Raw genomic sequence first — 15,272 nt, forward strand, 5'->3', positions numbered from 1 at the left:
ATGCTGTTTTTGTTACTATTGCTCTGTAGTACAGTTTGAAATCTGGTATCGCTATACCTCCCAATTCACACTTCCTGCTTAGAATTGCTTTTGCTATTCTGGGTATTTTATTTTTCCATATGAATTTCATGATTTCTTTATCTATTTCTACAAGAAATGCCATTGGGATTTTGATTGGCATTGCATTGAACCTAAAGAGAACTTTTGGTAATATTGCCATTTTGATGATGTTAGTTCTGCCTATCCATGAACAGAGTATATGTTTCCATCTTCTAAGATCTCCTTCTATTTCTCTCTTTAGGGTTCTGTAGTTTTCATTGTATAAATCTTTCATCTCTTTTGTTACATTGATTCCCAAGTATTTTATTTTATTTTTTTGAGGATATTGTGAATGAGGTGGTTTTCTTCATTTCCATTTCAGAAGATTTGTCACTGATATACAGGAATGCTTTTGATTTTTGCGTGTTGATTTTATATTTTGCCTCTTTGCTGAATTCATTTATTAGCTCTAGTATTTTCTTTGTAGACCCTCTTGGGTCTTAAAGGTATAAAATCATATCATCCGCAAATAGTGATAATTTAAGTTCTTCTTTTCCTATCTTAATGCTTTTAATTTCTTTTGTCTGTCTAATTGCTCTGGCTAGTATTTCTAGAACTATAGTGAATAGAAGTGGTGACAGAGGGCATCCCTGTATTGTTCCAGACCCAACAATATGCTGCTTTCAGGAGACTCATCTGACAGGAAAAGACATTCACAGGCTGAAAGTGAAAGGTTGGGAAAAATCATACCATTCATATGGTCCTCAGAAGCAAGCAGGAGTGGCCATACTCATATCGAATAAAATCAACTTCAAATCTAAGTTAATCAAAAGGGATAAAGAATGACACTATATACTGTTAAAAGGAACCATTCCCCAAGAAGCCATAACAATTATCAATTTGTATGCACCAAATAATGGTGCTGCAACGTTCATAAAACAAACTCTCCTCAAGTTCAAGAACCAAATAGACCACAACACAATAATTATGGGTTACTTCAACACACTGCTCTCACCATTGGACAGATCCTCCAAACAAAAGCTGAATAAAGAAACTATAGAACTCAATAACACAATCAATAACCTAGACTTAACTGACATATATAGAATATATCAACCATCATCAAGAGGGTATACATTCTTCTCACAGAACATGGATCCTTCTCAAAGATAGACCATATATTATGCCATAGGGCAACTCTTAGTAAATATAAAGGTGTGGAGTTAATACCATGCATCTTATCTGATCATAATGGAATGAAACTGGAAATCAATGATAAAAGAAGGAAGGAAAAATACTGCATCACCTGGAAAATGAACATTATGTTACTGAATGATCAGTGGGTTACCAAAGACATTAAGGAGGAAAAAATTCTTAGAGATAAATGAAAATACAGACACAACATATCAGAATCTATGGGACACAATGAAAGCAGTTTTAAGAGGGAAATTCATTGCCTGGAGTTCATTCCTGAAAAAAAGAAAAAAACAAACAAAGAAAGGAGCTCACACTTCATCTCAAAACCCTAGAAAAGGAAGAGCAAAACAACAGCAAAGGTACCAGAAGGCAAGAAATAATTAAAATTAGAGCAGAAATCAATGAAGTTGAAACAAAGAAAACATGGAAAAAATTGACAAAACTAAAAGCTGGTTCTTTGAAAAAATAAATAAGATCGACAGAGCCTTAGCCATGCTAACTAAGACACGAAGAGAGAGAACTCAAATTACTAACATACAGGATAAAAAAGGCAATATCACAACAGACACTACTGAAATACAGAAGATATTTAGAAATTATGTTGAAACCATATATTCCAATAAAATTGAAGATAGTGAAGATATCAATATATTTCTTAAGTCATATGATTTGCCCAGATTGAGTCAGGAATATACACACAATTTAAACAGACCAATAACAAAGGAGGAAATAGAAGAAGCCATCAAAAGACTTCCATCAAAGAAAAGCCCGGGACCAGATGGGTATAGAGCGGAGTTTTACAAAACCTTTAAAGGAGAGTTAATACCAATACTTTTCAAGTTATTTCAGGAAATAAAAAAGAAGGCGCTCTTCCAAATTCATTCTATGAGGCCAACATCACCCTGATCCCGAAACCAAAACAGATTCTTCAAAGAAAGAAAACTACAGACCAATATCTCTAATGAACCTAGATGCAAAAATCCTCAATAAAATTCTGGCGAATCACATACAAAAACATATCAAAAAAATTGTACACCATGATCAAGTAGGATTCATCCCTGGGATGCAAGGCTGGTTCAATATAAGGAAATGAATACACGTTATTCACCACATCAATAGACTTAAAGATAAGAACCATATGATCATCTCGATAGATGCAGAAAAAGCATTCGACAAAGTACAGCATCCCTTTATGTTTAAAACACTAGAAAAACTAGGGATAACAGGAACTTACCTCAACATTGTAAAAGGTATCTATGCTAAGCCTCAGGCTAGCATCATTCTAAATGGAGAAAAACTGAAGGCATTCACACTTTGGTCTTCATGTGCACAGTGTTCTGTCTGTCCAAAGCACATGTGCTCCTGCAACTTTGCCTGCTTCAGTTCCTCTCTGCCTTCAGCCAGACGAATACCCATGCCCTGACTCTTGGTCATTCTCCCCAGGATGCACACAGCAGTCTGTGGCCACATAGATCTAGATTCAGGGTCCACAGCTCTAGTTCAACACACAAGTGCTCAGTCTATTCATTCTGCCAGGAATTAGCAGGAAAAGTGGAAAGTGTTTTTTTTCCTGATCATCAACATCTACATGAAACCCCGTTGCCTTCAATGTGGGGTTTACATCATTGATCATCTTGATTTCCTTCTATCTGACAGAAGCCCACGAGAACTAACAAAAATGTAGGTGCATCTTTCAGCATTCCTGGAATCAGTAGGTGGCTATTTATGGGACCCCTGGATGGGCGTGTTGCTTGAACATAAAAAGCTGTTGGTTTTCAAGTGCCCTGGGCACTCAGAGTGCTCAACCAAGGATGAAACAGAACTTCGATGGATATTTGATGTGGTCGATATGAAGATTCTCTCATCTCAGTCCCTAAATCCTGACACCATGCAACCCACTCCCACATGTTAATCAGGAGGAAAGTGGGTATTGGACCCTGGAGTCAGTGACAGTCCACCCCTCTGTCTGCTGACTCTGAAGCAGGTTCTTGCCCTTTAACATCAGGAGTCTTCCATCCGCAGATCCACAGTCCTTTAAGGCTATCATTTTTACACTGTATCTATTGATTTCATGTAAGATTTCTATATTAAAAACTCTTCAAAACACATATAAACAAAAAATTAGCATTCTTCAGGCCCCACACATTCCTCAGTGGGGTTATTTTGCAGCACTTGCTATGGGGTCCTGCCTATGAACTCATGCTTAGAACCTGATCCTTTTGTTTCCTGAATGATTCCTAAATTGTTCAATGCAAATAAACTTTGATCACCAGTCACAATTTCATTTTATCACTCAGTTAATTTGACAACCAGAAAAGTTAATGATTCCTTTGACTTTACTTCAAAGTCCAGTCTCCCAGTACCTCCCCCAACATCCAATGGTGGCTACAGCAGGAACCCCTGCACCTCGCACAGAGAGCTCATCACCATGACAGATGGCTACTTGTGGTTTGAAGGGATACGTTTCCCTGTGGTTGGTTTTAGTTCTGAAGTTTTGAAAGAAGCATGTGCTCAGTTTGTGATAAAGGATGAAGACACAGTATTGGTGACCTACCCCAAATCAGGTAAGGAAACAGGACAGGGACCATCAATGGGAAAGGCGGTGGCTACGTTCCTCTCTTACTCAGCAGTTGGATGGCCTGACCTCTCCATGCCAGGGACCCCTGCTTTGGGGAAGAAGGGGCAGTGCCCCAGGCCACTTGCATCTAGACTAGGACAGAATGACATAAGTGCTCAGCAGGGTCATCTGAGGTATTTTAGGGAGATACAGGAGTGAATTGTAAGCAGATTTGGGCATTTGTGTGGTGGCACGGGAGAAGGGGGTGGAAGAGGGTGACCTGTGAAGACCTACTGGTGAAATACCAGCTCATCAGGAATGAAAAGTCAGAATGGAGGTCATGTGGTGGAGGGGTACTGTAGAGCAGGAGGGTCAGCGTGGACTTGGAATCAGAAAGAGCCTGGAAAATTCAAGGGACTGAAAGGACAGGTGTCATGCACCTACAGGAGAGGGGCTGGGGGCAGGAGCACTGCAAACTGGGCGAGGACTGGGGCCAATGGCCTTTGAAGGGACACGTGGTTGTAAAGTCAAGGGAAATTGGGACATATTAGAAGGATCTCAGCCAAGAGCCAAGGGCTGGAAACTACCAAAAATCCACTGGTAGTTTAACATGTAAACAAAATGTGGCGAATTCATACAATGGAGTATGATTCAGCCTTAACCAGGACAACAGGCTGACTCCTTTTACAATATAGGTCAATACTGGGCCTCATGCTAAGTGCAGTCTGATGGGCACAAAAGGACAAATACTATAGGAATCCAGGGGCAAAGTGTAGTCAAGTTCACAGAAACAGAGAGCCCCATGGTGGGTTCCAGGGCCTGAAAGATGGAATTAGTAGGGAAATGTTGTTAAGAAGCAGAGAGTTCCAGTTTTTCAAGACAAAAAGCTTCTGGACATCGGCTGAGCAACAGCAGGAACATGCTGAACACTGCTCAGCACCACCCCATGGCATGCTTAAAATGGGCAGATGGTAAAGTGCATGTTATGTATTTTATCATAAGTTTTGTTCACAAGCCAGATGAAGTGAGTGACCATCACTTTTCCTTTTTATCTAGGAACCCACTGGTTGGTTGAAATTCTGTGCCTGATTCACTCCAATGGTGATACCAAGTGGATTCGATCTGAGCCCACCTGGGATCGCTCACCCTGGATAGAGACAGATGGGGGTTACAAACTGTTAAATGAGAGAGAAGGCCCGCGGCTCATGTCCTCTCACCTCCCCTTCCATCTCTTCCCCAAGTCTCTATTCACTTCGAAGGCCAAGGTCAGTGCCTAATGTTCAGCCCATGTTTTCCCCTTTCATGTGCCCAGGTAACCCCTGCAGATCTGCTGGGCTGAGTGCTCACTGGGTAGATTGGTGAGACTGTGATTCCCAGATATTATTTAGGTTCATGTGGCCACAACCAGACCACACTTGAGTGCAAGGATGTGGACCATTCAGCAGATTAGCCTTAGCTTAATTCAAGGGTAATATGACTGGCTAAAGTCAGAGTTTTAGAAAACCACATTCCATGTGTAACCAGAATTATAACTACATCTACACTGGAGTGTCTCAATTTACAGCTCTTACAGATGTCCGCCAATACTCCCTCAATCACAGCCTCCTGCCAGGTAAGAGGAAGCACCCAAGTCAGTGTTTCCCATATGTGGGGAGCAGAGCCTGCATACCTTGATGAATGCTCACATCCAGGGGACTGCTAGGAGTCGTGGCTAGCTAAGTAATGAAGCCAGCCCTCTGCACGTCACTGTGCTCTGTGATCATCAGCCTCTCCAGCCTCCCCATGGCTGATGGGTGATCAGCACAAACAGTGGATATCCAAGATCTAACATGCCAAAGACTATATTTAGGAAGATCCTTTCTTAAACTTGACTTCTGAATTCTATCATGTATTAAGTTTAATTGATGCCAAGATCCTAGAATAATAATCAAGTGTCTTGGAAATGTCACGAAGCGCCTAATAGTGAGTCCCATTTGCATATCTCCTGTTGGATTCCATTGGCTTCTGCCTGAGTAAACTGAGGCCTGTGAAGGCGTAAGTCCTCCAATAACAACTCCAAGAAAGTTGGTGCAAATACAAAGTTAGTTTCGAATGATTAAGTACCAAGTGGTGTGTGTGTGTGTGTGTGTGTGTGTGTGTGTGTGTTCACTAATCTTAAACTAAAGCCTCCTCATGTGAACAAACATACACAGTTGGTCCACTATCATGCAGACCAGGTGTACAACATTTCTATAATCCAAAAATTCACCCCAGTCCCTGTCTACTACCAGTGCCCACCACCTGAGGGCAATACTCCCTAGACTTACAGCCACACATTACTTTTGATTAACCTGAATTTTCTATAATGCATGCATGCTGTCTGGATGTCATACATGTGAGATTTGTCGATGGTCTTGAGTGTGAGAATGCTGTATGTGCTATGAATCTGAATATTCCATAATTTATTAATCCAGTGTGCTCTTAGTGATCATGGTGGGATAGCACACACACCCCTCACCACTTACCATTTAAAATTTTCCAGCAGCTTCCCAGGAAGAGTAGACAAGTATCCCAGAAAGGAGAGACAAGGTCTTCCTCCTCTACTCCTGGCATATAACCATGTAATAGGAACTTTAAGATGTATATTTGGTGAATGAATGCTGTAACTAATTTATTAAAGGAACCCATCAAGTTTAATAAAGATTAAGGAAGAACTGCCCAGGGAAAGATCAAGATGAAGGTGGAAAATGACTGAATGAGACTGATTTTTCATTTTCTCATTTTACCTAATTTAAGGTGATCTATATCATGAGAAATCCCAAAGATGTTCTTGTGTCAGGTTATTATCATCGGACTATGACAAAACTATGTAAGCAACCAGAGTCACTGGAACAGTATTTTCAATGGTTCATCCAAGGAAATGGTGAGTGTTCTTCACATATAGGTCTCTGTCCTCTACTCTGCTGGTCTTTTTCCTATTTTGTGGTATACCTATTTTATTCTTCTTCTGCACACTTTTCACATATGAGAGAAAGCAGACAACCCTTGACTCTGTGAGTCTGGCTTGTTTCAATCAGCATGCTGGTCTCCAGTTCCATCCATTTTCCTGTAAATGACATAATTTAGTCCTTCTTTATGACTGAGTGATATCCATTGTGTATGAACCACATCCTCTGTATCCATTCATCAGTCAGTGGACACCAAGGCTGGTCCCAGAGCTCAGCTGCTGGGAGTTGAACTGCTATCCACCTGGGTGGCATGTGTTGCTATAGTGTGCTGACTTTGTTTTGATGAATCCCAAGAAGCTCTATGATTAAGGTACATGCTGTCTCCATTCCTAGTCTTTTGAGGAAACTTCAGACTGATTTCCATGGTGTTGTACTAATCTCCAATCCCAATAGTGTGTAAGTGCTCCTTTTCACTCAATCCCTCCCAGGGTTTATTACTATTTGTGTTCTTGAAGATTTCCATTGCAACTGGAGTGAGACATGATCTCCGTGTAGTTTCTATTTGCTTTTCTCTGGTTGTTAAAAATGTTGATATTATTTTTATAAAATTGTTGGCCATTTTATTTCTTCTTTTGAGAAATGATTGTGATTGGCCCATTTCTTGATTCAATATTTGATTTTTGGTGTTAAGATTTTGTTTCTTGGGCTGGGGATGTGGCTCAAGCGGTAGCGCGCTCGCCTGGCATGCGTGCAGCCCAGGTTCAATCCTCAGCACCACATACAAACAAAGATGTTGTGTCTGCCGAGAGCTAAAAAATAAATATTAAAAAAAATTCTCTTTCTCTCTCTCTCTCTCTCTCTCTCTCTCTCTCTCTCTCTCTCTCTCTCTCCTCTCTCTTTAAAAAAAAAAGATTTTGTTTCTTATCCAAATCAATAAATTGGCTAAGAAACTGCACAGGAACTTCTCAGTGGAAGATATACAAACAATGAAGAAATACATAAAAGTTCAACATCTCCAGTAATAGAAAAATAGAAATTAAAACTACTCTAAGATTCCATCTCAGTCCAGTCATAATGTCAATTTTCAAAAATACAAGCAACAAGAAGTGTGGTAGGATGTGGTAAGGGGAAAAGGCACACTCATACATTGCTGGTGGCAGTGCAGATTGGTGCAACCACTCTGGAAAGCAGTATGGAGATTCCTTAGAAGTCTTGGAATGGAACCACATTCGACCCAGCTATTCCACTCCTTGGTCTTTACCCAGAGGACTTAAAATCAGCAGAAAATAGTGACACAGCCACATCAGTATTTATATCAGCTCAATTCACAATAGCTAGACTTGGAAGCAACCTATATGCCCTTCAATAGATGAATGGATAAAGAAGTTGTGGCACTTATACACAATAGACTATTACTCAGCATTAAGAGAGAATGAAATCATAGCATTTGCAAGTAAACGGATGGAGGTTTAGAATATCATGCTATGCAAAGAAAGCCAATCCTAAAAAACAAAGGCCAAATGTTCTCTGTGATAAGTGGACCCTGAACCAAAAGGGACAAGGGCAGTGGTGAAGGAAAGAATAGAGGAACTTTGATTGGGCAAAGTGGAGGAAGAGACATGGGAGCAGGAAAGAAGGTGGAATGAGATGGACATCATTACCCTAATTCCATGTGGGAGTGCAGATGTGGTGGGACTCTACATGATGCACAACCAGGGAAATGAAATGTTGGGCTCCATTTGTGTACAATGAATCAAAATGCATTCTACTGTATGTATAACTAATTAGAAGAAATAAATTATAATAATAATAATAACATTATTTTTGAGTTCTTTTATGCTATGGATGTTAATCTTCTGTCAGAAAATTAGCTGGAAAAGGTTTTGCTCCCTTCTGTGAGTCCTCTCTCTCTGTCTCTCTCCTCACTGTGTGGAAGCTTTTCAAGTTGAGCCTTTCCATTTATCAATTCTTGGTTTTCTTTCCTGAACACTAGGAGTCTTATAGAAGTAACACTTGCACCTACAGGTCGGAGAATAGGCACTATGATTTCCACTAGTAGTTACAGTGTTTATGGTCTAATTCCTGATTTTTGAACCACTTGGAGTTGATTTTTCTGCAAGATTTGGCTTCATTCTTCTACCTGTAGATGTTCAGTTTTCCAAGCAGGATTTATTAAATAGGCTTTGTTTTCTCCAACATTTGCTTTTGGTGTCTTTCTTAAGGGTCATTTGATTCTATCTGTGTGGGTCTGTCTCTGAGTCTTTATTCTAATCTACTGATCTCCGTGAATGTTTTGATATTAGCACACTTTTTTGTTACTATACCTTTTCTGTATGACTTGAGACTGGATAGACTTTAAAACATGATAAATCCAGCATTATTATTATTCTATGGCACTGGAGATTAGACCCAGGGCTCTGTAGGTGCTAGTCAAGTGTTCTAGGACTGAGCCACTTCTCAAGCCCCTTTTCATACTTTATCTAGAAAGAGTGCCTCCCTAAGTTGCTGAGGCTGGCTTTGAACTCTCTCAATCCTCCTGCCTCAGCCTCCCAAGTATCTGGGATATAGGCATGCACCATCACATTCCTCTACCTGGGTATTTGTTGATACCTTTGTGAACGGAATTGCTTTTTTTAATTCTTTTTCAGCAGATCCATTCTCGTGTTGAGGAAAAGTGCTTCTTTTTCTGCATGTTGATTTTCTATGTTGCCATTTTCCTCAATTGATCAGTTCTAGGAGTTTTTGGGGAAAGGTTCTTGGGTGTTCACAGCAGAGCCTCCTATCACCTGCAAACAGTGATAACATGGCTTCTTTCTTTCCCACTGGTGAGGTTTTGATTCCCTTGTCTGCCAACACCTCTGGCTTGAGTCTCTAGAGCTCTATTGAAAGGCAGTGGACAAGCAGGACTGAAAGTGGACATCCTTGTCTTGTTCCTGATGTTAGGAGAGATGCTCCTGTTTTTCCCTGATTAACATGATGATGGCTTGGGATTTGTCACATTCAGCCCTCATGATGCTCTGCCACGTTCCTCTGTCAAGGCAAATTCTATTGATGTGGTAAACCTTTATTGATTTGCCTGTGTTGACCAACCTTACATCCCTGGATTGAAATCAGCATCTTGTGATGTACAGACTTACAGTGTGAACACATAAGGTCCTTAGTATAATCTTAAAGCTGAATAGGATTTGCTGAAATTTTAATAAGCTGTTCTGTATCTGTGTTCAGCAGGAATACTGGTCTGTTATTTTCTTATTGATCTGTGTTTCCCAGTTGGGTATCAGTATGCGACTAGTTCCATAGAATGAATTCAGGAAAGATCCCCCTCTCTATTTCATTAGCTAGTTTGAGCAGCATTGAATATGTGAATCAAGCTGTCAATGTGTGTAGAATGATACAGATGGTGCAGCCCTGTTTTGGCAGTGTGTAACCTGCACCCCTGTGCCTGCCCCACAGTGTCCTATGGATCATGGTTTGAGCACATTCGTGGCTGGATGTCCATGAGACACAGGGAGAATGTCCTGCTACTGAGTTATGAAGAGCTGCAGAAGGTGAGCCCCCTCTCATTGTCGGCGCCTACAGCACCCCAACATCCTCACTCTCCCCAAAGTCCCTGGTCCTATGTGTCTCCCCTTCACATTCCCTGTCAAAGCATAGGCTGTGGAGGTCACTGAGAGGAGATGAGCCTTTGCCTTCCCTGCTTCTGGGATACCTTCCCCAAGCTCCAAGCTCTGTCTTTGTATCTTTCAATCTATTAAATCTGGCAACATCTAAAGGGCCCTCCCACAAACTCTTGGTCCTTCTGCCTCAGCCTCCCGAGTATCTGGGAAACAGGCAGGCACCATCAGACTCCTCGACCAGAGTGCCACGACTTATGCCACCTCCTGGGGCTGCCAGAGTCTCTGCCTGCAGGACCTCCTCTGTTCCCAGAAACCTAGCCATCAGAAGGGGTGGGGCAGAAAGCACTAATCCCAGAGTTTGGTCCACCTTTCTGGCTTCCCCCTTGACTGACAAAGTGACATGAATGTGAGGTGCCACTTTGGGTGACTATTCTGAGGGGTCAGGGGCTGAAGTAACAGGCAGGGCCTGTGGATGACCTCAGCCCTGGTGGTGAGGGCAGGGTACAGCTGGGAACAGCAATGACTTCCTGTGATCTGAGGCACAGGATGGGACTGTGGAGAAGAGTAACTAAGTATATATTTCAAAATAGCAAATGAGAGGATTTTGAATGTTCCCAACTAAATAAATACTGTCATCTGAGTTTGCCACTTCCACTGATTGGATTGTCATACATTGAGCAGGTACCTAGCCTAATGCTATTTTTCTGCTGGTGCAGAGAAAACTGCCCATGAACTGCACAGAGATGCACAGGGCTCTGAGGGAGGCTCACAGGTCCAGATGGAACAGAGAGCTTTAAAATATTTAGAAGCTTTTTCAGAAGTGGTCAAAATGAACAAAATGTAATGCAGTGAGCAGACCTTAGAAAAAACTTCTCCTGTTGGTGTGTCTTGGGGACAGAGAAGGTGGCACAGGCTCAGGCATCTGTTTCCCCTGAGAAGGGACCCTGCTCCCATTCCTGCAGCTGCTTCCTGTTCTGCTGTGTCCTCAGCATGAGGTCAGTCCTCAGGGAAGAGCCTTGGTGCCACCTTCAGCCACCTCAGCAGCAAGCTGCACAGTCCCTGTGATTCTCCTCTCCAACCAACAACATGTTCTTACATCATTGCCACAGTGGGGTCTTCTTGTCACTCAGTGACTGGGGCTCCTGAAAACATAACTATAATAAAGGACTATGGTGCTGACAGGAGGTCTAGGTCTCCAAGGAAATCCTCTCTTCTCATAATGACCTGTTCCCTCGCTGTGATCTCCCAGGAAAACCCATCGATAACCATGGGGCCAAGTTAAGGAGATATTGTAAAGCCCCCTGTGTTATTCAGTGCCAGTCAAGGGACGCAGGGTTACCTGGGGTGAGGATTAGCGTTTGGGGACTTTGTCTCCCTGCCTTATCTTGAAATCTCAGGCATCTCCTTAGAAACCCCAGGCCCTGCCTTTGGGGTGTCCTGACTAAGCTTCCTGGGAAGCCCCTGTGATCTTCAGGTCACCACATACCTCACGCCCTCTGCTGGCCCTGTCTCTGTCTCCCTCCTCTGGTGTCCCCAGCAGGCTTCTCCCATCCTGATGTCATCCCCCTCCTCTTCCTCCCCACAGCCCTCCTAACACCCTTTCCCATCCTCCAGGTCCTGCTCTCCTGCCCGTTCATAGCTTCCCTCTTCATGTTCACATGTAGGACCCAAGAAGCACCATAGAGAGGATCTGTCAGTTCCTGGGAAAGAAGTTGACTCCAGAAGAACTGGACTCAGTCCTCAAGAACAGCTCCTTCCAAGTCATGAAACAAAACAAGATGTCCAACTTTGAAATGTTGCCTGAAGCTTTATTTACTGGGCCTTTCCTAATTACAAGAAAAGGTAAATGCCCTGGTTTCAGAATGGGTTAGACTACGTGGGCATCTTGTGTTTGCCCCCTGGCACTAAGAATGCAGGTGTTCGGACATTTTAACTTGAATCCTTCATGGCCCAGAGCCTCTCGTTTCCTTCAGGAAAACTGTGTTCATGGGACTGGGGTGGGCTGCAGGTACCTGGAGAAGGTTGCCTCAGTCTTGGGGAGGAGGGGGTTCTGGAGATGGTGGTGTCTGGGCCACTCCACTGGTGACTTACCACAGAGCAGTGCCCTAAAGAGAGAGATACACAAAGGAAGACACGATTGGAGAGAGTAGAGAGGAGGGCATTAGCTATGAGACTTTGTAAGGCCTCCTTCTTGTGAGGAAAAATGAATCGTGTTTCCACCTTTGGGTTCAGGCCTATTGAAAATGTCTGTTCCAAGTAGTGGCAGGACCTGTTTTGCAAAGTTCCTCCAGTTCTCATGGATCTGAAATGGTGACCCATGGAATCAATATAATAAATGCTTCAAGGGATATTCAGGAGGTCAGGATTCCTGCCACCCAGTGAGCCTGGAGCACAGAGCCATAATACATAGATGGGGAAGGGACTTGGGGAGAAGCCCAGGCCTAGCAGAAGAAATCAGTGAAGATTGTTCTACTAATGAAGATAACTATGAGTCCTGTGTGGTATTAGGACAACCATGACATATGACATAGGCTGCTACTTTATATTCGTTTGACTGTATGGTTTACATGCCTATCTTACATTGGTTTAGCTATTGTTACGTTTTTATTAATTAATTAGATTGGTCTGCTATGTGAAAATTAATTTATATGATGCATAATAGTCTAATCACATAAGTAAAGGGTAAGAATCCTGTCTATATCTTTAGCACCCGTTCCACCACCAACACTCTGCCAGTGGGTAACCCCTCCAGGGTGTTTTTAAAACCCTTGTCTGTAAAGCTAGTCTATTCCTCAGTTTTTATCAATTTTTTTTCAAAAATATTTATTGAGCATATATGGTGTAATTCTTTTAAGCAGTAAATTCTTAGGCAATTTGTGAAAATGATTTTATACCCTAATATGTTAGAAATGCATACCTTATGCACATTCAAAAAGGAAGTACACAAAACATCTCATGTTTGATCATTGCTATGAACAAGGATGGAGATGTAGGGTTCTGAGCTGAGAGCCCCACTGAGTCACTGCACTGGAGTAAACATCTGAGGGAGGCCAATGGACAGAGGAGAAGGTGTCTGCTGGGACAGCACTCTGGGGTAAGGAGCAGGAAAGGTCAACACCCTGAGGAGGGGGCAGCCTGGCATGTCTGAAGCTGAATCAGAAGACTGTGTCATGGAGCTGAGAGAGCAAATGGGCAGTCCCAGGGATGGAGTCAACCAACAAGGAGCCTACACCTAGAGCCTCAAAGCACCAGGGAACTTGGCTGAAGGAGACTGGACGTCCTGGGAGACTCTGAGCCACGAGGGACTGGAGCCACTGGATTTGGCAAGGGGTCAACATGGGTTCCTTGTGCAGAAGAACTGATCACAGGGATTGGCCAAAGCAGAGACTAGGTGTGACCTGCTCTCATCACCCAGGTCAGAAATTTTGTTAGCTTGGATCAAAGTGCTCAAAAAACAAGTGGTCAGACTTAGTTATAGTCCAGATGTTCTGATTTATAGTCAGGATCGCTACCTGTGGATTCTGTGCAGGATGGTTTGGGAGAGCAGGGCAGTCAGGACACACTTTCCAGACAGGTAGAAGGGGAAATGCACATGGTGGCCAGGCAGGAGAAGGCCTCACCAATGTCCCAGGGGTCACTCTGCTGTCTACACAGAGCAGGGAGGAGGTCACCATCTTAAGCTCTATCCCTAGATCTGATGTGCGTCTACTTCATGTTTTCCAGGCATCTGTGGGGACTGGAAGAATCACCTCACAGTGGCCCAAGCTGAAGCCTTTGATAAAGTTTACCAGGAGAAGATGTTGGGTTTCCCCAAAGGGCTGTTCCCATGGGAGTAACCTCTAACAGATCCAGGACCTTCCATGGACACTGTGATGGTTTTTCTGTCCTGGGACATGTTCAGGACTGAGGGGTTCTCCACATAAAAACCACTTCTACAGGAAAAGGGGGTGGGAGGATAGGATAACATAGAGAACCAATGAAATATAAGATAATTCAGGAGCAAAAGGAATTCTAGTTGGTTAGAGGAGGAAAATGGAGGGGGAGGGGCATGCGGGGAAGGGGGATCAGGAACAGAAATAAACTTCCACACATGGGTGGGTTTCTCTGCATGAACCCAACTCCCATGTGTACCCACAATGCTCTGACAGAATATAAAACCTGTTCCTTCATTCTGAGCCTGTATTATGCTTCTCTTATCACTTGCTTATAAAAATGACTGGAATTTCCCTATTCACTTTGTCACATCCCAGCATTTTAAAAAGTTATGTATAATTTTAAACAGACAGAAGTCTACCAATGTAAGATGAATATCACTCACAGTTGTTTCTCATTTTTAAAATAAGAAATAAAATGTAGCAGCCCTTAGAGTTCCTTTTCTTTACATGCATCTCCAGATTGTGTTATGATGACAATCTAGAGGAGTGTAATTTCCAGACTAGATTTATTTTCCTTCCTGGTGGTATTTACATCATAAATAACAATTGCTCTGTCTGTGACTTTTAGAACTTACATCAGTGGTGAAAGGAAGGATATATTCTGAGCTCTCATTTCTACTCAACGTTTAACACATTGTTTTATCTGATCTGAGGTGTAATGAGTGGTTAGGAATTGACTGAGACTTGGGACACAATTTCCTGTTCTCCTATAAGTGACTCTGGGTTTCCCCCTCACCAATTTTCCCATATTTAAAGCACTATTTGGCAAGAGTGACACAAACAAAGGTACGAGTTTTCCTAGGATACTTTTAGATATGAACTGGACTGTTCACTCATTGGCCCCTAGTAGGTGTTATGAAAATTTTCTCCATAAGCTTGTAATGAAGGTAGAGTCCAAATAAACTCTACCCCTATCTGCTTTTAGTTCACAGTACAGTTCACTAAATTTGGAGGTCATGCAGCAGAGCTATGTAGTATTAGTCTCCTGCACCTTACTCCT

At 42.4% G+C, this 15,272-nt stretch overlaps 1 protein-coding gene across 1 annotated transcript; it reads left to right on the forward strand.

Annotated features, from left to right (window-relative positions):
* The first annotated feature begins 3,595 nt into the window (after positions 1 to 3,595).
* On the forward strand, positions 3,596 to 14,718 carry LOC101967896 (sulfotransferase 2A1). Its single transcript, XM_005336616.4, has 6 exons — positions 3,596 to 3,800; positions 4,850 to 5,058; positions 6,569 to 6,695; positions 10,174 to 10,268; positions 12,002 to 12,179; positions 14,061 to 14,718. Exons 1-6 carry the CDS (start codon positions 3,665 to 3,667, stop codon positions 14,171 to 14,173), a joined length of 858 nt encoding a protein of 285 aa, XP_005336673.2. The 5' UTR covers positions 3,596 to 3,664; the 3' UTR covers positions 14,174 to 14,718.
* Positions 14,719 to 15,272: the final 554 nt, after the last annotated feature.

The sequence above is a fragment of the Ictidomys tridecemlineatus genome, chromosome 15 (genome assembly GCF_052094955.1).
Source record: "Ictidomys tridecemlineatus isolate mIctTri1 chromosome 15, mIctTri1.hap1, whole genome shotgun sequence".
Lineage (NCBI taxonomy): Eukaryota > Metazoa > Chordata > Mammalia > Rodentia > Sciuridae > Ictidomys > Ictidomys tridecemlineatus.